The sequence below is a fragment of the Ixodes scapularis genome, unplaced genomic scaffold (assembly GCF_016920785.2).
Source record: "Ixodes scapularis isolate PalLabHiFi unplaced genomic scaffold, ASM1692078v2 PGA_scaffold4__175_contigs__length_147842914, whole genome shotgun sequence".
Lineage (NCBI taxonomy): Eukaryota > Metazoa > Arthropoda > Arachnida > Ixodida > Ixodidae > Ixodes > Ixodes scapularis.
In genome coordinates this window covers 145,393,573-145,419,751 of record NW_024609879.1, presented here as the reverse complement: position 1 = coordinate 145,419,751, position 26,179 = coordinate 145,393,573, and the positions used below count along the sequence as shown (strand labels likewise).

Below are 26,179 nucleotides of genomic sequence, written 5' to 3'. Positions count from 1 at the left end.
TTCTGCTACTTTCTAAGAAAAATAAAAAAAAAAACTTTTTGGCTTCAAGAGCTTCAAACTGCTAGCTGGATATTTTGCCGTCACGTTGAGCACAGAGTGAGCTTGCAACCGCAAAACACGAAATCCGCAGCGTATGCTAGCATCTATGAAACTTTCCTAATGAAATTTGACGTCCCGGTTCCTTCGTGCAACGCTGTTGCGAAGCGGAACGCGACAAATAATTTAGGGCGCTCGGGTTTTCCGTTGAAACAGCAGGTTGCGCGAGCACGCCGACCAGAATTATCCGGTAACAGCAACACCAAAACCGAAATTCTCTGCGACCATATCCGCCGCCGTCCCCGCTTCTCTGGTTTTTCGTTCGACCGCGAGAGGGCGAGCCGCGGGTTGGAATTGCGAATAGCATTCCTTTTGACAGCAAATTCAAAGTTGTAACACTACACGAATGCACACGAGCGAGAAAGTGATAATTCAATACGTTGTGTACAACTTGAACTTTGAGCTCTTCCTGAGGCCTACAAATCTCGTAACAAAAAATGACGTTAAGGCCTGCAAAACGCGTAACCAAAAATGTCCCTCCCGCCCCCCCCCCCCCCCCCCCCCAAAAAAAAAAAAAGAAACAACAGCAAAATTTAGTTTAGGTTACCGTTTTTACACTTTTACTTCTTCTATTGTTCTGAATTGACGGAATAGTCCATTTTCCTGTCAATGTGAGATGAAGCAATGACGCACATGGAAAGCACCAATTCGTAGACTCTAGGATAGATGAGAGCATTCAGTAGGCGAGCTTGAACCTTTTGCGGCATGATCGTAATTTTGGCATTCACCGCCTTCGTGAAACCCGCAGCAACAGGTGAGGACCTTAAGATTACTAACACAATTACGGAACTACTTTAGGTAATTTAACAACGGGAAGAGCAAGATCGTCTGCTTCTTGTGCAGGAGTTGCGGTGAAGTCAGAACGACACCGACCTCTGACTGGGTTTGATTGAAAGGGTAGTGCGTAGACATCAATGCTAGATGCCTTGAGGCCTACCGACTGTTCTCTTCAATCAGCCAATAAGATCTCTGCGTCCTGACATCATCGCAACCCCTGAGCAAGAAGCAGACGATCTTGCGCTCCGAATGAAATAACTTCATAGTGCTTACGGATAACCCCCCCCCCCCCTCTCCCGTTTATTTACTATTATTTTTGAGTCATTGCGTTTACCGTTATAAAATGTAAATGTCTGTTCATTTTGTTTGTCTTGTTTATGTGCTTATTTTTTTTTTCCAGGTTATGTTTCGGAGGAGTTAGTGTTCCCGAAAGTCATCCAGGAAAGGATAGCGAGTAGCGAAAAGGTTGTTTTTATAAAGCCAGGCATTTTTCTTAACTTGGAGAAAAGCCATATATTGGCTGATCAACTTATATTGACTGATTCTGAAGACGACGCACTCGTCCATACGATCGTACGTAATATTTTGTGGCTCTTTTGTGTCGGCACGCAATTGTTTTATAATTTGTAACGGATGAGGTAAATATTAAACTTATTTCCACTGTAGTGTTCGTTACTAAAATATTAAGATATAAAAATATTATACGCATAAATACATAAAATATTTCGAGTTCCCAGGAGATTAAAGTGCAACAATCTAGTCAAAACGTAGTATAAAGGATAATGTTTAATTCAATAATGTTTAATGAAAACAATTAAGATGTCCCAAATTATAAGACTATACATTGAGAAAATGCAGCCTATCGAAAACATGCTTTAAGGTTGATTTTCTAGTTGACTCAAAAAAAAAAAAAACTGTCAAGCGTCACTTTTTTTACTAATATGTGGTAAAAAATTTCCTCCTTTTATGTCTCGAAGATAAACGGAACCAAAGCAGAAGAAAATTTGTATCATGACAAGTACAAGGGCTCATCTCTCTTTCTCCATCAAACTGGTGACGCTGTATATCTTGTAAGTCATCTTCCACTCACTGAAGAAAACTGTGGATCGATTTGGATTGAGTCCAAAAAGGGTGAAATACTTTATAGTGCGAAATATGCTCTGTAGCGAATACTTGGTTTCGTGCCTCTTCAGAAAGGAATGCTCACTCCAGAGTGGCAGATCGAACCATCGATCACCGAGGAGCGTTCACCGAACAATGGCGTGGCTCATCGAGTGGCTAAAATCCCAAAAGCACCACTCTATTGCAAACAGATAGGTGCGCAGCTGCCTTACTTTTCATACGGTATTGTTCGAACCGGGACGTCGTTGAATGACTTTAATCTTGTGTCTTGTGTGCTTGGTGGTTGAATGACGGATGTCTCACGAGAGAATGAGCAGGAAGCTGCTTTATATTTCGAAAGCACAGTACGCATGACAAATTCTTCTCACGCAGCTGCGGAGGCCAATCATATCCATCACAATGTCGTCACTGGTAAGTATGTCACTGTTCGTCTATTAACAACCCATGTTAGACTTTCGTTTCCGTCAGCGAAAAATGACGGAGGCCCGTTAAATAGATTTCAAATTACTGAATGGCGTCAACGGCGCCAAAGTTTTCATACATTTTTATCTCATGTAAAAATGATGAGCACTTAACTCACTGGCTGAGTAGAGTGCTAACTATTTATTTTACACTCGCACTATAGATCCTTGCGCGAGTGCACAGTGATAAGAAATCGAAGCAAATAACAAAAAAAAAATACTAAAAGGGTTGGGCTTTTGATCGATAAACTCACCGATTATTCGATTAATGCTTTAATCGCGATTAATTTTTTAAACCGGTTAATCGGTTAAATTTCGACGAACAAACAGGGAAGTAAAAATTGAACCGTTTCACCACGTGAACGTGGACGAGTACGCCTGTATGAATGCAAACTTTAGGTAGAATTTTTGTACGAAAGTTATGAGTAGGGGCGAGATTTTTAACTTAAAAAAGTGAAGGTTATACGTGTCGCAGCCACTTCCACGCTGTGCGAGGGTCCGTTTAGCGCAGGAGGCACTATTGTGACCGATCGGAGTTCGCTATTGCTGGTGAATATCAACGAACCTCTTTGCCTCTGCGGCTGAAGTGATAATTTGGAAGTGTGGGTCTCTTTTGACTGCTCTCAAGTACCCATCAAGGTTGATTTGAAATCTGATACTGTAGATTTTGCCATTTATCAAACATTCAACATAAGAAAATATTTTTATTTTTTAAAATATTATGCATGGGAATGAACGAAGTCAATTCGATTAATTCATAAATTAAAAAGATGGCGATTAATTGAATTCAAATGTTTAATCGACGCCCCAAAATATCTCCTGGGAAGTCTCAACCGCCATTGCTTACTTTTTCCGTTTGTCAATTGTAGAAAGCCGACAGCTACCCGAACTCGTCACCCCAGAAGTGTACGTGATCTCCGACTATCGCCACAATCAAGCCTTCACACACTCGGATCTGGTGGCGTATATGGCGGCGCTATTCAACGCCGTAAGTGGCTTCCCGATCGTAGACTGACAGAATGGACGACATGCTTCGGCCGCTATACGGCAGCACACTATTTACAAACATGCCCGCTTTGCCCACACCAGGTGTGGGCAAACCGCGTGCGCGGAGATTAATATTGAGCGAGGCGAAGTATCTGCGCATGCGCAGAGCCTACAGCAGCGCCAGAGCACTGGCGTGACGTCAGGGAGTTGAGTTGGGCTGTGTTCCAAATCTTACCCAAATGGATCCGAGTTACTCCGGCGGATCGTGTCACGTGACAGCACAGATTGAAAAACGCTGGACGCGGGTAGGTTTTAGAACGCCAAAGGTACAAAACCCTTACCCTGGAGTAAGATCGAGTGAATTTTGGAACACGGCCCTGGTCTATAGACAGGTAGGATGTGACGTTATGGTACCATGCTGGTGGTCACTCCTACTTATTGTTGCCTTCAGTGGCGCGAAATGTATGATGCAGAGGGTACACGTTCAGCAGCAAGGCGACGATAAGGATATTCATGTTACATGAAAAAGAAGTCGGGCACACGAGGGGCTTGATAACTAAGACGCACCTACATATAATTGTTAGAAAAAAAAAAACATTTGAAAAGGAATAGATCTCTCGCAAAATCGAAACGATGTTAGCGGCGTAGTGCCTCACGAAGCAACTTGGAAAATCCTTGGCCAGTAAGTTTCGGTTTCGATTTGCCAACCTCACTTCACGACATCCCAATACGAGCAAATACAGTGCTTGGATTTTCAAATACGCCACTTTCCTTAAACGTATGATACCGTAGATGTGGCCTGACAATGCGGAGCGCAAGTTCGTCTGCTTCTTTTGAAGGGGTTGTGGTGACGTCAGAACGCCAAGCTCTGATTGGCTCTGAGTGAAGGATAGTGGGTAGAGCTCGGAGCAAGCTGCCTTGAGGTCTACCCACTATCCTTCAAGCAGAGCCAATCGCAGCTCGGCGTTCTGACGTCACCCCAACCCCTGCAAAAGAAGCAGACGAACTTGCACTCCGCATACGAATAGAATGCTGGGGTACGTTTTTTGGGGGGGCTTCCCACGTGCCAGAGTTTGTCCGCTGGTAAACACCGGGCTGCGATATCACATGGAAAAGAAGAAGTATATAGTAGGTTTGTCGTCCTGTTTCATCGCCTCCTTAATGTCCTTCTTAAATGATCCGGGAGACGCGAGGGTCGTGCTGCACTCTAGTTTGGTAGCCACCAGGCCGCCGGTAAGGTATGGGATGCGGCCTGGCCGAACTCCTATTCCTCGCTAAGCCTGCAGGCAGGTCCTTACGGGCGCTGGAGGTCCATGTATGAACGGGGGCGCTGTCACGAAGTTGAATTTGAGCAATCAATGCGAACGATTCTAGAGTTTAGTTTTTATGCAGCGATGAGATGCACCACCTCATCTATGGGCGATCAATCCCGAAACCATGCCACTCATCTCCGTTATCAAATAGTTCCCATAATCCAACACGCGCAGTGTTGCGTTCTGGGATTTTTGGAAGTAGGTTATTAAATGTATCACTATATCTAGAAAAAAAAGCACTCCATAGTAACTATTCATTAACTATCTTGTACACGTTATTCGAAAAGAAGTAATGGACTAGAATTCTGATTACTCGTGGTTTAAAATTGTTCAATTATGTTACTAGATTACTTGAAAAGAAAATTAATTGACGGTACACTTGAAAAAGTAAGCTATTACTTTCCGGTTACTTTAAATGAAGAAAAAGACATATTTTTTGTCGGTTTGAAAAGAGGTCTTTTGTACTGTCTCTTATTTAATTATAATCACCGAACAATAAACTAATTATCTTTTTCATTCACCAACTTTGGTAAACCATTCTCCTGTCGGAAACTTGGTTCAAAGATTTTTTGGTAAGAAATGTGTATAAATAAAGGGCGCCATATTAGGAAGGACAGGAACAGATAGTGAGGGTTACAAGTAATTTTAGTGCTTCCAGAAATAATGAGATTACTCTCGCAATTACTCCCTAACAATAGTAATCAAACGATTGCACAATTGTTAAAAAAGCAATTGATTACTTATAATGAGTACTGTACGAGTCTACCATAAACCTCCTTGGACGCGCTACGATTTCAAGATATTGAAGTGTCCGGACGTTTGTAGCTCAGGAAAAAGAGGACGTTCGTATTTTATACATCCTGAATCAGTTAACTTAAAATAGGCCTGAAACCGAAATCGATCAACCGAAATATTTCAGCACGTTGATCAGACTACTTGACATGCAATCAAGTAGTCTGATCATGTACTGCTTTCGAATATTAATTTACATGCGTAGTTCTCACTATAATTTTTATATATAAATACATTATACATATTTTTAAAAACTTACCTTTAAGGTGAAAGAAAACGCCTTTTGGCGATATGCCTGAGAAATGAAGAACGTTTTTTTTAGTTTTATTAGAAACAATTTTATACAAAGTTTTCTTTATTAAACTAGTCCTCTTCTAGACTAGGTTATTTCGCCCTGCTGGTTGCGAATAAACCACAGGGAGAAAAGATAGAGGAGTGTAAGCAGAAGATGCACTTTGATGATAACAGTGTTATTATCTCCATAGGTTATTCACGGCTTATCCGATTTAGCATATTACTTTTTAATATCAAGTGATATTTTTGCTCATAAGTACGAGTAAAAATTACGTAACAAAATCATCTCAGTTTTTAGGAGTGTTTTAGGTGGATCTCCGCTGGTCAAAATTTACTAAGCCACTTTTTTCACTTCGCAACCAACTTTGATTTAGTTATTTTTTCAGACGTTTATATTTCATTCTGCTGTATGCCTTACTTATTATCAATTAAGAAAATTTTAACAGCCTTGTGAAGGAAGCGCGTTGAGAACTCACTTGTTTCTTCACATCCACACAGGTCAACCTGAGGTTTGCAAGCATTTCAAAACCTTCCGTGCGTCTACGTCTCGTTGGAATACAACGGGGAACGGTAAGGACCTATTCGTTCATATAGCGTACAGGTTCAGCAAAAGTAAGACAAAATGCATGCGTTTGCCCTTGCTTAGAGTGGACCAATACTAACCTTTATTTCCTAGTGTTTAATGGCTTTATTTCAAGCCAGTTTGATTAGGAATTCACATATTTTTTTCTTTGACTGATTGTCATGTAAATAATAACCCAAATTACTATGAAAGTTTGGAAACTTGGTCATTTGAATACTAATTTTATCCTAAAGCGAATACTGAGATTTTAAGGTTTTAGCTCGAAATTATATATGCTATACTATATACACAAAATGATACATTTCTTAGAGCACCTTTCCTGGGTTCATGTTTTTTCGTGTAATTGCAACATGGTCTAATGTCTAACATCCCTGCTTTGAGCAAAAGTAATTGTTTATGAATGCTAGAACTTAAAATAGACGAAGGAAGGCATACACGTGCGTAATCCTACTAGCATCGACACCAGCTGTGAACAACAACTTGCACATTCTTGCAGCCTGAAACAGAAATCTACATGAAGAAACATCTCGGTCACACCCTCGGCACGGAATCTCTACTGAGGCTTCGAAACTACGTGAACTACGGCTACGTCCATGGTAATCCCGACATGGTGTATCTCATGACAGGGTAAGTGGGTTTGTAAGAACCGCCCACGTCGGATAATTTTAATGCGACATGTAGACTTCAAACTCATAGCATAATTTTTTTTTGTAGGAAGAAAATAGCAACATTGAAAAACGGTCGAATGTCCACTCGAGTTTCCGGTGAGTTAGCAGTTTGGATGTTTCTTTTTATGCGTATATGCAGCTCACTCGTTGATTCGCATGCCATGTTGTAATGCTTGGCTCACAATAGACCAGGGTGTAAGATAGACAGGTGGGGAAACGAGAGCCAAATGAGCGACCGGATTGTGTCCCCCTCGGTTTTCTCGTTTTCTGTGGCGCCATCTATGTGGAGCACTGCGAACTCTCACTCCGGGTGTGCGACTGGTGGCGACCGGCTAAACTGACGGAGACGGTTTCTCGCGGATTTTCAATGGAGGACTGTCGTGCTCTCGGTTTATTTTGCGCACTCTCCTATAGAGTTCCATGCAAATCCGAATCCGATTTTTTTTTTCTCTCGCCGCAGCGCCATCTGTTGCAAATCGGGGGTACCCGCAAGCAGACGAGTACACAATCCGGTCACGGCGCTGCGGTAGGCTTCTATGGGCCGTTTCCCCACCTGTCTATCTTACACCCTGCAATAGACCCTTTTTTATGAGTCGTTCGACTAACATAGGCGGTCGCCATTTTTCTTGGGCACGAAGCGTGTGATTGGAGCCGAGTCCTCGCTGAACGCTGACATCATCATCGCGTCCAGTAGACGCTCAGCATACGTGCACACACAATGGCAGACTCGGTTCAATTGCGCAGCTGCTACTAGATGGAGCGCGCAGTTTTGAAAAGGGTATGTTGCACCCGGCTCGGTGGGCACCCTATGTTTGGGCCCTTTATTTGCTCTCCAGCAGTTTTAATGTCTTCGGCATTGTTTCCGGAAGGCTACAGGTAGGTAGCGGCTCGGAGGTACATTTGACGCACTGGGAGGCTACGCGCACTAGGGAGGCAAACGCGCAGTATCAACTAAACAGGTTTTTTCACCCAACAGTAAATAAAAATTCAAAAACAAAAACGAATTCAAAGACACATGCGCCAAAAACTTGAAAATTGTCAGAGTTGAGTTGTATCAAGAAATAAGATTAGGTACTACATAAAGTTCTACCTATAATGGGAAAATGAGTCATTAACATTGTAAAAGTCAGTATGAGGAGCGGCACTTTCTACACTCCGTTCACCCTTAAGCTGAGACTACGGTGGAAGCTACGTTCTCACCCGGCCAATCAGCCGCCTCCCTTTTATCACCTGACCCGGCTCTCGGCGCGTGGGTGTGGCCGGGAGCGTGATGACATGGCGAAAGAAAGGCATACGACTGGTCCAACGTGGACGTAGCTTCCGCTGCAGCCGCAGCGTATCTGAACGGAGCACACATAGTGGTTACAAAATCCCGAGGACACCTAAGTGTAATTTATACCGGTTAATTTAGGGATACCGCCCTGGCTCGCTGGTGACTGCTGCCCGCCTTGGGTGAGGCAGCGGTGGGAGTGCGAAGCTCGGTGCGGCGCAGGCCGAAAGCACGTGTCCTTCCATCATCATCATCATCATCGCCCAAGCTGCGGCTACCGGTTGACGACGTTAGACCTCAAAGCGTAACGTTAGGCCTAACATTAGGCCTAATGTCAGGCCAGCGCATACTCGCGTTCCCCTCTCCCACTGCGCCGCCAACAGTTCGGCTGGCCCCTTAGCAACGAGCACGCCGTTGCTATAGGGCCACATGTCGAGTGCAGTCGATGGGAATTTAGGTGCTCTTTCGTTGCTACAGACAACGCCGGGCATCGCTCAATGGGATAGTTGATGCTTTAACATTGAAACGATTATAAGTATATATTAACTTCAGAGGTGTTCGCTCCATCACTGCGATGCAGCAGCTTGGTAGGTCATTTGTAACTTGAGTATAAACACTAAAAAGAGTGATTCTAATGTAATCCTGCCTGTTATTTTCTGCCGTATACCAGGGAAGTTTATAGACACGATTTCTTATATCCGAATATACTGAGTAGCCCAAGTACGGCATCCTCCCGAAGTGGTCGTGTTCATTGTTTTTCTTCGCTCAGGGCTGGCCTACGTGGGCGGTCTTTGTTGGTCCACGAAAGTGGCCATCGGAGAGGACATTCCTCTCTCGTACAAAGGAGTCCACATCGCGGCGCACGAGATAGCCCACCTGTGAGTACCGCGCAGATGAACAAGCGCACTATATACTCCACTAGAGTAAATTGTTGGGCTAGTTGGTTTTGGAACTTGGAATGCATTTTAGCGCGAAAACAAGGACGAAAAGACGAGAATCAGAAAAAGGAACTCCTCTTTACGGACCGCAGTAAACACGCCGATTAGGATGGAGCCAATCAAATCGGAAAACAAGCGTATCGTCATCTTTGTGGGTTTACTATAGCAGGCTAAAGCAATCACGCACAGTGACTCTAGCGTGATTATGCTCCTTCTTTTTCTTTTTTTTGGTGCGTGGTTAGTCTAGACGGTGATGGTTAGCGCACAGAGGCGACTGGTACCGTGACAATGAACTTTTGGCGCTGCCTGAGTGACTCTATCAGACCGTAGAGTTTTTCTACGGTCGTATTTAATGCGAAAAACACGATATAAAAAAATTTAAAAATTTGAGTGTTTTTGTTTTTTTCGATGCTGCAAGAAGCCAATCGCTGAATTCTATGGAAAGAGCTCGGCGATCATGACGAGACCGAAAACGATCATGACGTAAGCATGACGTAATCAAAAGTGTGCATGGCGTAAGCAATGAGCATGACATAAGCACGCGAAAAATAATGTTCATTGGCACATCACCGACTTTTTAATAACGCGTCAGCATTAGTACCCAGATTGCGGGGAAAAGCTGGCGGCGTCCGCCTGTGGACAGAAGAGTGGAAATGGCAAGCGCGCCATAGAGTAATATACACAAGGTAAAGAGCGGACACTGCCATAGGCCCCAGCGGCCCAGATAGATCAGTGACAGGTAGCGCTCCTAGCGGGCGGTATTAAGTATAATCTGATTCCGTTTCCGGTCAAGTTAGTTTCGGTTTCGGTTTGGGCGTTTCTGCTCCGGTTTCTCCGGTACCCTTCTTTCTCTTTCCTCCCCGCCTCGCTCGGCTCTCGGGAGCTCCTTGACTCCCGAAGCCGCTGTTTTTTTTTTTTTTAATACTGACGTACTTTTGCTTTATTTTTTACGATAGAGTCCGTGCAAAATGTGTCAAAGAATATTTCAACTTACTTCACAAAGCGGAAGTATATATATTTCTTGTTCTTTTTCTATTGTAAAGCATTGAAGTTACACAATCGCCGCATTGACTCCTGACTGGTGGAGCATTTGGGGGTCAACAACAGTAAGTGGTTCAAACACATTTTATTGAACCACATTCATGTATACATGATTTACTTCAAAAGCTCTGTATGTTTTATACAAAAGAGATCGATACTCACAAAAATAAATGAATATGAAGGACTTCGGCATATCGTACACTTCGTAATTGATTCTTAGCGGAACCAAGTTAACAAAACCTTTCCACGGAGAACATGCTGTATGATACATTCACCTTCACGCCGACTCGGGTACGGGAAGTAAGTGCAAAAATAAGACATCGCTATCATTACCAGTCATGAGAGTATAATAACAGTGCGAAGCACACGCCGGATAGTACAAATTCCCGATTTCCGGCAAATGTAAAAAACACCAATTCGCATAACCTCAAACTCACTGCGGGCGAGCCATTACCAAACAATGAGAACTCTATTCGTAATCTGACAAGATTCAACGTTCCTAAACATTCCCTGAAATTGTTGAGAAAAGAAATATGGCTTCAGAAAAAAGCGACTAAAAAACTATGGACAGTAGATACAAAAGTGGATACATTTTCTTTCAAATATTTTTAGCCTCTATACACTATTTTCTATCGAATTTTTGTAGAAAGTGGAAAATATTTTTTTAGTGAGCCGTGATACACATTCGCTGGAAAAAGGGGAAACAAATATTTGGAGAGCAAGCTGCACCGCCCACTTAATAAGCACTTTTTGTTTTGACTTTCTTACTAGCGACTGAAGAGTGCAACCGAACTTTGTCCAAATTCCGGTTAAGAAATCAAACAGGTCAACACAAGCCTATTCTGCAAAACAATTTTAAAACCCTTTGTGGTACTCCTCTGGGCAAAGGCGAAAACCACCCAGACCTCAAAGTGTGCTATACAAGGCGGCACACACTCCTCGAACATGTGTAACACTCTCTATTATGGAAAGAAAGTGGCTTTCTAGTTGATGAATGAAATGAAAGGCAGCCTGTGATGGTACTACTAAGTCCCCGAAAAATTTTCCAGGCACGTGGTATGCTTTAGGAACAAGACAGTACTGGTGAGGCCAGGTCAAGTTATTAGACTCATCCGATAGCAGCTGAGAACAGCCATAGCTGTAAGATGTCTGTTCAAGCAAAAGCTTGATCAAATAGCCCCAAACGTAATAAAAAAAGTGGACGAGTCATCAATAGACCTGATGTCTGATGCCAGCTCAGAAATTTCCTCTAGTGGCGGGAAGTTACCAATTGGAAGACGTTCTACAATGTCTGAAATTAATCGTGGTGCGAAGGTATTTGCACCTCCTTTACGAGGTCAGCCTTATCATCCTCTATGTTTCCATTGTCCGACAGTTTGAACAGTTTCTTTAACCAGAGGTGTTTTAGTCTTGAGGTGAACTGATGCTCCTTTTGGGTTTGTGTTGCAGCCCAGCATTTGTCGTATATAGCTCCAAAAACGTTCTCAAGTGTGTCTTGCTGCAGGCGTGGTGTAAGTAAGAACTTAAAGTCATAGCTGCTTGAAAGGTCATCCCAGAGCATGAGGACACTTTTTATAGTAACTTGCCACCCAATGATGGCTTATGGCTGCCTCTTACTTTGGAACTGCCATGCTGAAATCCATCCGAGTTACTGGTGGAGAAAATCAAGTATTTCAGATTCTCCCTTCAGAATGGCATGACGCAACTTCTGCCCTGTCTTCTTGAATTTTTTAGCTATTTAGACAATCAAAAAGGTATGCACATCCTATCACAGAAATAGGCTGTAGCCATGGCTGCCTCAGGAAGTTCCTTTGCATAAACAAGAGATAGGATTACAAGAAAGATTGAGGCACTCAGTACCTGTGGGGCACAATTTTCTTTCATTTCCAATGCAAAGTTTGTGGGCTTGGAGATTGCTCTTGGTTGTTTTGGGAAGGTGCGGAACATCAAAGACAAAGTAAACGTGTTCGTTGTCAACTTCAAAAAATGGCTTATCGCCACACACACCAAGCTTACGTTGGAAGACCCCTAACCACAGACCACAGCCTTTACTGTGAAGCCAACAGTCTTAAAGGGGCGATGCACTGATATTTGTATTTTGCACAAATACCACTTAGAACGAATCCCTGACGTTAATGATCTGTGAAATTCCCGTTCGTTTTCACCACACGCAATCGAAGTCGCAGAAAAAAATTAAGAAAAACGAGCAGAGTTCACCCCCTCAACTCGCAGCCAGAACAAGCGGCCCCGTGATCTGGAGCCGATTATATGGCGCCAATGTTGATCATAGCCATGCGCTGGGGTTGGCAAGACACAGGACACGCGCTGAATTCCAGACATTGTTATGGTTCGGTTGTTGTCGTCATTGCAGCGATTGGACACAGGACACTACCCGAATGTTTCTCGAGCTACCGATTATCACGAGTCCAAATCGAGTGTCCACGCCATGCTTGGGTCCAATCTATGAGCCGTATTCAAATATTGTCACTGGGCGGTACTGCTACCGCCCAGCTACGTCATCAGGTTTTTCGAAGGAGAGATTGAATGAAAACACTCGGTTTTGTCCTCGAAATTACAGCGCAACAAAGCAGTTTCTTGGTCAGTGGCGTTGTGTGCGAGTATCCTTGAGTCCCACTACTGCCAGTAAGCTTGTGTAAAGTGAAAAACATTCCAATTGAATATCGTTGCACCGCCCCTTTAAGCTCCCGAATGAGAGAAATAAGGAGACTGCGTTAAACATAAGACGTTGTTGGAGTGTGCACAAGAGTGTATGCAAGGGGCTAAACGCAGCTCCTGAAAATTTCAGACAGCATAACAACCAAGGCTCTATCTGCAATGTTAGAGGTTCGTTCAACACCGTCATCTGTAAACCCGTGGACAATGTCGTGTGTAGGGTCGTAAGTTCAATTCTTTTTTTAAAACACTCTCATCGAAAATCAATATGCACACGCGTTCAAGTGCAGCCAGACAGCCCGGCAGAAACAACAGCGCGGGAAGCTCGAACTGATCGGCTCCACGAATTCACGCCGAGCATGCGAGCACGCGGGCGGTCATGCGTCACCTTGATTGATGCAAAGTCGACCGAACATGATGCAGCAGAAAGCACAGATGGACGGCACGCAGGGCACAGACGAACGACGCAGGGACGAGCAGAGGGCCGAGGCCATGCAGAATGATGCAGAGGCGACGGCGTGCAGGCAGGCAGGCCATGGCGCCATGGCAGGCGTCATTCATCACGTGGTTTTTGTGACGTATTTGATTTAAACTATTTAGTCGTTTTAAGCACTTTAAACAATTTTAAAGCATTACCATTTAAAAAATAAAGACTTTTCACGGAAAGAGTTTTAAATAATTTTAACCAAATTGCAGAAAAGCGCCACGTAGCGGAGGGTATTAAACGCACTATCTGGGCCGCGAATCGGCTCTTGTGTCCTCTCTTTACGTTTACTATATTACTCTATGAGCGCGCCGCATAGAGACGAGGAAAACAGTGAAGGTCAAAGGCGAGAGGGAGGTGACGTCACGAGGCGGAAGCCAAGGAGCGCGCGGATGGTGGGACCAGTCTGAACTTGCAGGTGTACGGGAGCGTGTATGATTTCTACATAAATTAAAGGAAGATCTGCTAGTGGATCGTTGGGGAGTGCGTTAGCATGACGCTTGGGAGACACCACACTCGTCCTCCTTTGAAAAACGCTAACACTGACCCCGTAACAAAACCCCCAAAAAAAACCCCAGCAAAAATAGAGGAAGCAAGAGAGAAAGCCAGAAAAGAAGGGTAATACAGAAAAGTGAAGGGATGAGCGTTACTGTTTCTTAAAGAGGAAGGTGTGTGGCGTTTCGAGGTGGCCATGCTAACGCATTCTCTAAGGATCCACCGATGGATTTTAAGTCTAGACTCAGGGTATACGTCATCCCTAGCTTCAACACTGCAAATAGGGCCGCTATGTCGTGGGTTTCTCTTTATTCGGGTCATAACTAATCACGAGAATCGACCCTTAGGCATGCACATCTAAAAAGGAGCATAGCGAATGCATCGATGTCCTCATGTACCAGAGTCAAAGGGTAAGGTGGCTCTGTTAAGATGATTGTGCTGGGACCCTAGACCCATCGAACACAAAGATGAAACCGAAGTTTGCGGAGCGTGCCGATTGGACGCTCGCGACGACGTGACGCCGCGCTTTTGCCGCCGAAATCAGATCGGCGCTCTCCGCGGACATTTGGCTCTATCTGTGTGTCTGACGAGTCTAGAGTTCTTGATGTGTCCGGATAACGCAGTGACTGATCTTGGGCACCAATATCTCTCAGAATGAGCCCTTAGGTGCAGCGTTTTGGTTACCGTTAGGCCCCAAGATACAGTAGTGGTACACATCCGTCTTAGGAGAGTTATGGTTTAAAACAGAGTTTGGTTCTTAAAACAAATGAAGGAGTCAGTCGATTAGTTTTATTTTCGAGTCCTTATCTCTGAACAATGTTACATTTTTTTTTACTAATAGAAACTGCTCATTGATACACAAAGTGTTTCCAATGGCGTACAGCGAATGTATTACCAATCATGGGCTTAAATCAAGCTGCTATACATGCCCAACTTTTTAGGGTCTTAAGTGACTGATTTTCAGCAGGTATTCGCACGTAAGGGGTTTGTATACATATTGAGGGGCCGATTGTTTTTCAGGCTCGGAGCTGTGCACGACGGCAGCGGTCCCATCAGCTACATACCAGGCCACCCCGGAGCGAAGAAATGCCCTTGGTCTGACGGCTACATCATGAGCTACATAGACAGTGGCGAGAAGAACTTTCGCTTCTCTGTGTGTACCAATGAACAAATTCGAATTCTTTTAAGGTAAGCTCGGGCCACAACGCCATTCACGCCTACATTAAAACACTGGGATGGGCAGATCTTTCAGTAGAGATATATTTTTGTATCGTGACAGCGCGCAATAGCGCTAAATTAATTCAATATGTAGCCTACATAAAAATTACAAATACAATTAAAAGAATAATATTTAAGATACAAACCACGAGAAAGTACTCCTGAGATCACTGAATATTGTATTGCAACTGCTGATGAGTCGCGGGTATTTCATTCCCGTCTTAATCCGAGCGATGTGTGAGAAGAACATTCTTATGGTTACCTGTTCTCGCATATGCCTCCCAGGTACGCGACCCTCATACGGCTCTAAATATTGACAAGTTAGAAAAAGTAGAGAGATGTGCATTGCGCTTCATTAACAATAAATTCAAACGAAACGAATCTGTGACGTCATTGTACGAGAAAGCCCAATTGGAGTTCCTATCCTCGAGGCGCCGTACAGCGAGGCTAAAGCTTTTATATACGCTACTGAATGGCGATTTTAACATTGATTCCTCAAGATATTTGACGCCACGACTGGTCCGAGCTGTGCGAAGCTTGCACAAGAAGGCGCTGGTTCCGTGTCTGTGTCATACTGACTCTTTTTAATTTACTTTTTTTTTCTTCTCACGAACGATCGCAGAGTGGAACAGCCTTTCCGAATTGCACGTGAACAAGTCATCGGTCGAATTACTTTTAAAAACATTGGAAGGCTGCCTGTGAAAAGTTTACTGTTTTGTTTTGTTTTGCTGTTTCTTGCATTATTATATTAATACAGTGTATTCACTACATTTCATTATTCTTTGTATAAGTTCTTGTGCAGTAAAATGCACTGACCCCTCCTGCCACAACCTTCAAAAGGAGGTTAGCAGTATTTATCAATAAATAAATAAATAAATAAAGTAGAATATCTTGGCAATTCTGAATTACACCTTTACTCGTCGCGTTATAAATTACGGTACTTAGTCTTTGAGTTGCTTTTACCAACAAAGTGAATAATGATGGGTAATGCTGCGCAGGTTATCGTTGAGAAATATATCATTTTGTGTTTTGTTTTTAAACAAATTAGAAGTTGAAAATATAGAAATGAACCGCCCTTATGATAGCAGTGCATTTTTTAACAACTCTATTGATAAAGTATTTAGGGTCTTGGTAATATTTGAATTGTTCTAAGATATTTTTCATAGATATTTCATAGATTTTATCACTATGCTGTAAATTGGGCTGTTTGTTGCCATTTGGGAATTAATACAGGTGGGAGCGATTTTATATCAATGAAATGTACCGTGTAATTAAAATAATGAAATTACCATAAAGTTACCACAAAGTGGTTCAACAATGTCAAAAAAGGTCATTCAAAATTCTTTACTGGTCTTTTTAGGAACAGAGACGAACGCTGCATCGGTCTTTCTTCCGAGCAGGACCTCACAAGCAAAAGCAGCAAACTTCCAGGACAAACAATTTCAGGCTCCACGTTTTGTGAAGCCAGGTATCCATCCTGGGAGGACGTAAAATACCGTGTGGTAAGCTTATAAACTTTTTTTTCTATGTTTGCTTTGGCCTTTGTGAACGTGAAGGGTTTTCGAATTACTTCTAGTTGCACCTATGAGTTCTATGCCGAATCTTCAAGCTCATCAAACTTTGTTACAATCGCATACTGCTAAATTGATGTAGGTTCAGGAGACGATTAAATACCGAATGGAGAAGGTTGAATATTCTGGTGAACCAGTCACCAATAGCCTGTATTTCGATCTTCGGCCCTTAACGGTGCAAACTTCCATCAACTCGAAGACACTACGTGCATATAACGCAGCACACAATAATCGTTTCTTGGAATGTACGTGTTCATAACTAAAATTAATCTGATTAACATAACCTTAAACGTTTCAATTACAACTAGAATGAAAACAAATATTTGTGTTAAAGTCATTTAAACTTTATTCCAGAGGACTACATATTCTGAACGTGAATTCGGAGTACAGCGTGTGTATCCTAGACTCTGAATAAATGCTGCGGACGTAGTACTATGCTTTTAATGTTATTCGCCTTCTACATCTTAGAGTGACATCGTTTCATACAGAGCTTACCTTCCGAACTTAAAGCTTTGGCGAGTTTACCGAACTATCGGTAAGGAAACATTACAGTTTAATAAACAAAGCAAGAATTCGTTACTTTTAGGATTAAGTGCTGAAATATAAAAAAAAAAATAGAATGAATTTAGTTGTAATTTAGTGACCATTATTTCAACATATACCTTTCACAGCATACTGTTAGATATAGGAAACTTTTGCTAACGGAACGTTTTCGTTTACTGAAGCTTCCTGGAATGGAGAAAAAATGCCTCTTCCATTGTTGTGGGCCCACTGACGAAAATGGAGCCGCAGTGTGCCAGCAGCACCCTGCTCTTGATGGCATGAGTTGCGAGAAGGAGAAGGTAAGGCAAAAACCAGTCGCCGTGAAACTTCCAGCATTGATTATGTGAGAGGGTATTATGTAATGATCATTAGACATGATTTGGAACGTTTTCTTGAAACTCGCTATTTAATGACAACACTTTTTTATTGGCCAAGGCTCATCGACATACTTTGGTTACTCTATTAATGATATTTGGCCCCTTCTTCAACGACTCGCTTTAATGCAACGTACTATAGTGCTTGTTTCTTATTGCGTCGATAAAAAAGGAAGCGTGGGCAGTTGAAAAATTCTTATAATAGACATTTTATGAAAGCAACGCTTCTGTATTGCTCTTCAGCAGGTTCAAAATATTTCGAATCCCATTTTAGCGGCATAGCTGAATAACGACTCTTTGTTTATTTACGTATGAATTTAAACAACTTGTGGTTCGCAGATTTCCAATAATAAAAATGTTGGAAATCGAAAAAACAAACAAAAACGTTTCTGCTGGTGACGACGAAATGAAGGCACTGCCAATTAAACATATAGCGGCTCTATTGAGCACAATTCTATCTTACATTATAAATAGGATGCTTGAACCTGGTAATTTTTCTGACGAGCTGAAATTCGCCAAAGTTATTCCTGCGTATAAAGGAGGTGGAAAAACAAAAATCTATAACTACAGACCAATTTCTATTCTTCTAATCTTCTCTGAAATGTAAGAACGCGTAATCAATGAATAGTTAACTAGTTTATTTCAGAAGCATAATATAACAACTAACGTGCAATACGGTTTTCAGAAGCATAAGTCCACGGAGCAAGCAGTTTTGAATATTAAAGACATAATTGTAGAAAACATTGAAAGTAAATTTTTCACGCTTGGTTTGTTTCTTGCTTTAAAGAAAAGCGTTCGACACTTTTGGACATGACATCTTACCATAACAACTATATAATTATGGTATAAAAGGTTAAGCGCTTACACTAATTGAAAATTATTTAATGGATCGTTATCAGTACGTTTCTATTAAATAATAATATCGGATAAAATAAAATACAACACGGTGTCCCTCAGGGCTCTTTCTTAGGTCCTTTATTATTTCTATTTTACATGTATGATATTATGATGATACTAGATTCGCCCGACCTCTTAATGTACGCAGACTATACAAATGTCTTTTTTACTGGAGTTATGAAAGGGTGCCTAGAAATTACTGCAAATGCCTACCTCCATAAGCTATCAAATTGGTTACGAATAAATCGATTGAAACTAAATACATATAAAACCAAATATATAATTTTCAAGTCAGTCAACAAGCGAGACAATAGCCATACTAACATTAAATTTTGAAGAAGCAATTCTCGAGAAAGTGGCCGAACAAAGGTTTTTAGGCGTCTGGTTTAGCGAAGAACTCTCATGGTCTACGCATGTCAATAAACTCAAACCTGAGCTGTCTCAAATTACTGGTATATTATATAAAATTTGAGATTTGATACCCATTTCATTATAAATGACGTTTTATAATCCCCCTTTTTATTCTAAGATTAGTTATGGAATACTAGTTTGGGATACGACAATTAAATCAAGCTATAACAAACTAATTATAATTAAAAAAAATATTCACATTTCGAAAATCATAGAGGCGATATAAAGAAAATTGAGCACCCTACCACTCTTCATTAAATATGCGTTAAAGGCGAACCAAATATATAACTATAAATTATTTCAGTGGATACACGAAAATAAGCTTTAGTCGGTACCCGCACAGTTTTTCAGTTTATACCAACGTTACTAGAACCACTCAGTTGGGAAACTGCCATAGAGACTTACCTGGAAAAGTGGCCCCGATCTGTCCTGGAGCACCGAGCTAATGACGAACACAACGCCACCATTTCTCCCGCAGCGGCCACTCGAGGAACTGTACGTTACTTCTATTTTGGCTTTAATCGGCCATTTTGGAGCCGAAACAGATACAGCGGAAGAGGTTACAGGGGTGCCACCCCCGTCTCCCCCGCGGACACGCCACATCTTCCTACCAAAGTTAAAATGCACCTAGGTCGGGACGCGCTACATGAAAGCACCGCTAAGGCGTGGCTGTATAAAAACAATATTAATTGTGCCGCAAAACCCTGCAAACTAAAGATTTTAAAAACATCACGCGCGCATAATTTTGTACTAAACGCCAATAAATTTCATACAAAAAGAGTGTTTTCCTTTTGTTTTTACGCAAAAAATATGCTATGTAAAAGCTGAAGGTGACCACAGTACAAACAAATGACAAAGAGTGGCGCTGTTGTCGTATTTAGCTCGGTCTCGGCGGACGCCAGCGGCCCAAGTTTCCACGGCGAGTTTCTCAACTGAGTGTTCTAGTAACGTTGGTTTATACGCATTAAGAGACCCGAAACACAAAATTTCAAGCATCCGAAATAATTACGACAGAAAAACATAATTATCAGATTACTAAATTATTAAGTTGCCCAGTTCGTGACATTGATCACAGTGCCCCGTTTTCTAGTCTAAAACAAGACTGCAGACGATCCCTTGTTTGCAGTGATATAGCAGTTTCGTATTCTTAAGATAATATAATATTAATATAATTGTTCTGTGTAAATTCTTTCTTCTTTATTTTTATATATTCTGCGTAGCCTTGGTTCAACCTTTTTCTTTTGTACGAACTCTTATCTAATTCTGCGTTCCCTTTGTGTACCTGCAGTGTCACCATATAATGTTTACCATTGGGTCGCTTATGTATACATATATACTGTTTTGATAAATATTGACTTACGATAATATTACCATGTAATTGAGAGCGTATGTATTCGGAAATATTGATGCTGCTGCTACGTGATGAGACAAGTGTCATATCGTTTTTGTTTTGTTGTATTGATTTTTTTATATCTAGGTTGTGTATGTATTTGAAGCTGTTGAACTGAATTCGGGGGGCAGGAACACTGTCAAGAACTATGCCTTTTCTTCTGCTCCCTCAGGGGGTAATTATCCGCAACACAAATAAAGAAAAAAATAGCAGAGATCTCCCTAGGTGTGTTAGACGCACAGTGAAAGTTGTCACACAAATGTATAACATACCCGAAACAATAACGACATTCACGAGGAGAGAGTGTCCTCCTTCAAAACACAGCAAGAATATACCAGATGAATAAAAGCAGAACGCGGAAAATACTTACCCATTGCGTTTGCACAACTACACCGCCTATGTAGTATTATTGTAGCAGGGTTACGTGCGGGAGCTTCATGCTGACAAACGAATAAAAAAACATTGCGATGCACTCCGCTTATTGCCAGGCACGACACAGTACACGAAAGATGTCAATAATATGCTGTCGAAGTTTGACGCATGAACGACGCAGTATCTAGTGCGTTCAACCTGATGCCAGCTTCACAATGTATATACTGTATTGCTGAGGCAATGGGCAACGATTATCGTTGACGTTACTTCTAGAATCCGATACTTTCCAGGCGTATGCAGTGAAGTGGAGAATGTACGTTTAACTTTTTATGTTTCAGATCGAAACGAGCAGGGATGGGGTTCGATAGCTATATACTCCCGTTTTGATCTGGACGGGCGTCATACGAACGTGCGGTCGTGTATGAGCACTGCGTGATGCACGTTAAAGAGCGCAGGATAGCGGTGGTACTCCAGTGGCTAAGTTTCTGATCTACTGCAAAAATGTAAGACGACCACTAGGACTAAATTCCCGCAGTCTACACACATATATACAACACAATTACTTCCTCAGTTTCAGCACACGCCACCTTCTTTGTTACAAGTTAAAAATTAAAATGGATGTTTATGAGCTATTTCTGTATAAGAAGTATATATAAAATAAATCAGATGTGGATATTTGCTTTGACCTTTGTATCACAGAGATAATTTTGGCGAGAAAAGTAAGAACTACTGATCCTCAAATTAAACCTATTTTTTAACGAACTAAAGACTAGCGACGTGGAGTGCTGATCTTGACATTCGAGAGAAAAGTAATTTCAGGCACTTTCGTACAGATGTGCTTCTATTTTTAATCACTGACCTTATAAGAGACTTGAACCTCTGTGCGTACCGACGTTTTGCTTCGGGCATGATAAAAAAAATTGTTATGCGCAGTTACGCGTAAAATCTCCATAATTTATAAAAATAAAAACCACGAAAAATGTAGTAATCTAATTAAAGAAAGTAATAAACAATGTTCTTTTCCCAGATATGCAAGAACGGCATCTGTACCTGACGTCGAAACAAGAAGGAGGATGACAACTGACATGACTCTGCACGCTTTTCTAAAATTACAAACTTATAACCTCCGAATAAACAGTGAAACACAAAATTTTGTTTTTATAATTTTTTTTAGCGCATCAAAATGTAGGCCAAGAATGTACGCCTCAGAGTCCTATTGTACGAGTTCATGGTCAGTCGTGAAAACATTCTGCGCGATTAAATATTTTCAACTGCATTAAACGTATCTTCGTTTTCTAGTTAATACAAGCGGTCTTTAAATCTGCTTGTTTTTTACATCTATCACAGATACACCACTTTGGCTTATCTGACTTTAAGGTTGGCGTGTCCGAGCTGCAGATTTTTTTTTTTATGAGACCAAGGATTATTTTCTGTTGAAACCTAGTATTGATTGTACAGTAACAGATGTTGTTTAATGCTAGTTCATTGACTGAACACCAAACACTCGAAAGTACGTTTAATTTCATATATTTTTATATGTGGAACAGAAATAGGTTACCTTTTCAGGCCTCACCAATATTCATATCGGATAAATTGACAATACCATTTTTTTTTGGAACAGATATGCATACTATGCAAAATGTTTAACACCAATTATTCACTAAGAAAATAAAGACATAAAGGCATGCATCTGTAAGAATTAAAATGCATTGGTTATTGTAATTATAAAACTTCAAACTATACAGCTCGCTACACTCTTGTAAGGCAGTAAGTAAGTAATATTTATTTCCAGCAATATTGTGCTGAGGGCACCAGAAAAAATGCTTCTATGAGGTAGCTTGTCCGGGTCTGGTGCCCCTGAACCTACAGGGCATGGAAAAGACAACAACAACAATACATTACACTTTTTATAAATAAAACAAATGCGTACATTCTTTTTTGTTAAACAGTGAATATAATTGTGGTCGGTAACAAACTTGTTAAGTAATGTAAGCAGGTTATGCGCAATAGATTGCAGTGCATAATATGTACGAAAATGAGGCACATTCCAGAACTTTGCGTCTGACACAGATGGAAGATGCACGCTTTGTCAGGTGGGATACATTAGACGAAAAGGAAATAAACTCATCGATCGAAAATAAATAAGAACATAGCAAACGTTGCTCATATACACCGGCAATCCTCAGGACGTTGAATTTAAGAAATAATGGTTTCGTATGAGTGTCGTAAATCACGTTTACAACAAAACGCAGCATTTTTTTTTGCAGGAAAGTAAATTGGTTAATATTTGATTTAATTGTTGTGCCCCAAACCAAAAGACAATACTTAATTTGTGAGCTAAACAAAGCGTGATAAATTTGCATTTTAATATTTACAGGCAACAAAGAGCGACAGTGGCATACTATTTTAACAACTTTTGACAGTTTCTTAACTAAGTAATCGATGTGATTATCCCATTGCATATATTTTGAAAAAATGACACCTAACGTTTTGTGCTGTTTAACTATTTTAATCTGGTCGGTGCCAATCTCTAGAGCATAACTACTAATAATGTGCTTATTTACAGGTATAAACAAAATTGCTTCAGAGTTTACAGTGCTTATTTTAAGACCATTTATTGCTGACCACGAAAGAAACTTTTCCAGAACTAAGTTTCCCGTGAGTATAAGTTCGTAAATATTTAATGTAGATAGAAATATACTCGTGTCGTCTGCATACATTATAAAATATGCTTGGTTGCAAATATTGACTACATCGTTTATATACACATTGAACAGCAGAGGGCCGTGCATGCTGCCTTGGGGCACACCAAACTTCAAGATTTGCAAAGAGGAAACACGATCGTTCACTGAGACGCATTGCTTACGATGTTCTAAATAGGAATGAAGAAGTATCAAAGGCGTGCCACGTATGCCATAACACGAAAGTTTATCAAGGAGCGTTGAATGGTTAAGACAATCAAACGCTTCACTATGACCAATAAATATTCCCAGTGTCAGCCGTTTGCATTTTATATTGCGTAATATTATTTCTCTCTGTGATGTTAGAGCGCTTTTTGTGGATTTTTCCCCGCGAAACCTGAACTGGGAGTAAGTTCAGATTTCGTCTCATACACGACAAGAGGTCATCTGCATGTACAATGAATAATCTTATTTCAGAATACCGCATGCCTCTACACTTGTCGAGAGAGGTGGGTGTTTTCCTTAAAGGAGTGGTGCAACGATATTCAATTGGAATGTTTCTCGCCTCACACGAGCTTACTGGCACTAAGGGGACTCAAGGATGCTCGCAAGCAACGCCACTGGCCAAGAAACTCCTTTGTTGCAGTGTAACATCAAGGACAAAAGCGAGGGTTTTCATTTTATCTCTCCTTCGCGAAACTTGATGACGTAACTGAAGGATCGCAGTACCCCCAGTGAGGATATTTGAAGTCGGCTCAAAAATTAGACCCGAGAATTGCGTGGGCACTCGATTTGGGCTTGCGATAATCGATAGCCCAAGAAGCATTCGGTTAGTGGCCCGTGTCCAGTCACTGCGACAATAGACAAACCATAACAATGCCTGGAACTCAACGCGCGTCCAGTGCTTTGCCAACCCCAGCGCGTGGCTATGATCCACATTGGCGCATATAATCGAATCCAGATAACGCGACCGCTTGTTCTGGCTGCGAGTTGAGAGGGTAAACCTGCTCGTTTTTCTTTAATTTTTTTCTGTAAATTAGATTGCGTGGGGTGAAGAAACGAACGGGTGTTTCACAGGCCATTAACGTCAGGGATCCGTTCTAAGCGGTATTCTCGCAAATTAAAAAACTCGTTGCATGGCGCCCTTTAATAGGTTTATCGTAGCTGCGAAATGGATAAATTGGTCAATACACAATGTAAACCTCAAAAGGCATACTGCAAAGAGAGAAGCAGTTTCATGTTTGATGATCCTTATTTTCTTCTCGGATGGTCATCCAAATTCACGAACGACAAAAAGTCTTCACGGTATTTTTTTACAACTGAAATATCGTACGGAAGAAATCTATACAATATTTATAACACCTGAATGTGTGACATAAATATCGACACCGCGTACAATTAAGGGTCTCATAAATAAAATAGTAACATTGAGGCAAATCACACGAACTTTATAACTTTAGGATAACCCAGCTGGGCACAGCTTCAGAATATTTACTTAAGTATAGAATATCTCATTGTTGTATCCCAGCTGAGCACTACGAGCTCGAATTGACCCTCTGTAGCATCGTGCTACGGTAACCCCCTCCCAGATGGAACGTACCTCTTGCTGTATAAATATTCACGACAAAACCTGGGTACGAGAGTGTTGATAATAGAAATTACACGCAAAACAGAGAACACTTTTTAATGAACTTTCTTAATTTATGTGCCTATGAACAGCTGACACATTGTAAACAATACAGAAAGACAACTGGACACAAACTGCCATGAAATCTGACCAGAGCAGAAAAAGGTGAAAAAATAGATTCGCAAGGAAATTTAATCTTCACAGCTCTCATGTAGATCGCATAACACAAATGCAAGAAGATATTTTATATCTAGATTATGGTAAACATCTCCTACACCAAAAAAGACCAAGAGGCGTCATGAAACTTAGCTAACATAAAATTAAGTCCTGTTTTGAGCGTATAGTGATTTATTTGTCCAAGTGCAGATTCGAACACGGTCGTGTGCCGTCAAAGAAAAGAAATATAAGAACGTGGCCTGCTAAAACAAGTAGCACGTGGGCCTGCTAAAACAAGTAAACAAATCTTTAGATGGTTCAACAGCGCGAGTTTAGTCTACGTGGGTATGGCGGCATTGTTTCACACTGTAAGAAATTTGCTAAATGCAGTATGACTCGTAGCCTGGGTACTTTTAACTGCATCATGTATTAGTGATACCCTAAAACACACGGGTACGATGCTCAACCAGATGGAAACGGACAGGAGTGGTGATCGAACCCAGGATTCCTTGGTTCTGACGCGCGAGTTTTCGCTCCGCGTGCTCCGAACCAGCACTCATCCCCTCTCTTTTTTTTTTGTGATCGCTGGCACGCTTCCGTATTACATACACATTGTTAGAGGCAAACAGAGAACACCACGAGAGGTACAATGGCGTCTCGAGTGGAATTCCCACAGCTGGTTTCGACGTTGGCACACGAAAGACTATAAGAAAAATATCAACAACATAAATTATCAATTGAAGGATATCAATGATAAGATCGAGACAAATTTTGGTGGTTTTACGTCTCAAACCAACCAAGGGTGTCTGGCATGCCTCAGCGGAGGACGGAGGATTAATTTCTACTTTCGGACCATCTTTGACGTAAAAACGAAATCTCGGTTATACAACGCCTCATCTGCAATAAGCTTATGTCAGATTGCGGACACCTTGGCCGGAATTGGAA

The 26,179-nt window shown here is 41.4% G+C and overlaps 1 protein-coding gene across 1 annotated transcript; it reads left to right on the top strand.

Annotated features, from left to right (window-relative positions):
• Positions 1 to 801: 801 nt before the first annotated feature.
• LOC8040500 (venom metalloproteinase antarease-like TtrivMP_A) lies at positions 802 to 21,865 on the top strand. Its single transcript, XM_042293742.1, has 14 exons — positions 802 to 850; positions 1,274 to 1,446; positions 1,851 to 1,943; positions 2,067 to 2,190; positions 2,368 to 2,406; positions 3,326 to 3,444; positions 6,341 to 6,412; positions 6,922 to 7,052; positions 7,140 to 7,189; positions 9,133 to 9,241; positions 15,015 to 15,182; positions 16,573 to 16,714; positions 17,509 to 17,625; positions 21,798 to 21,865. The coding sequence occupies exons 1-14, from the start codon at positions 802 to 804 to the stop codon at positions 21,822 to 21,824; spliced, it is 1,413 nt and encodes a 470-aa protein (XP_042149676.1). The 3' UTR covers positions 21,825 to 21,865.
• Positions 21,866 to 26,179: the final 4,314 nt, after the last annotated feature.

What these genes read in the sequence shown, in the direction of transcription:
- LOC8040500 (XM_042293742.1), top strand. Translation starts at nt 802, where the DNA reads ATGATCGTAATTTTGGCATTCACCGCCTTCGTGAAACCCGCAGCAACA. An exon ending in TGGCGGCGCTATTCAACGCC is followed by an intron (nt 3,445 to 6,340) that starts GTAAGTGGCTTC and finishes ACATCCACACAG; the next exon opens with GTCAACCTGAGGTTTGCAAG. An exon ending in TTGGAATACAACGGGGAACG is followed by an intron (nt 6,413 to 6,921) that starts GTAAGGACCTAT and finishes ACATTCTTGCAG; the next exon opens with CCTGAAACAGAAATCTACAT.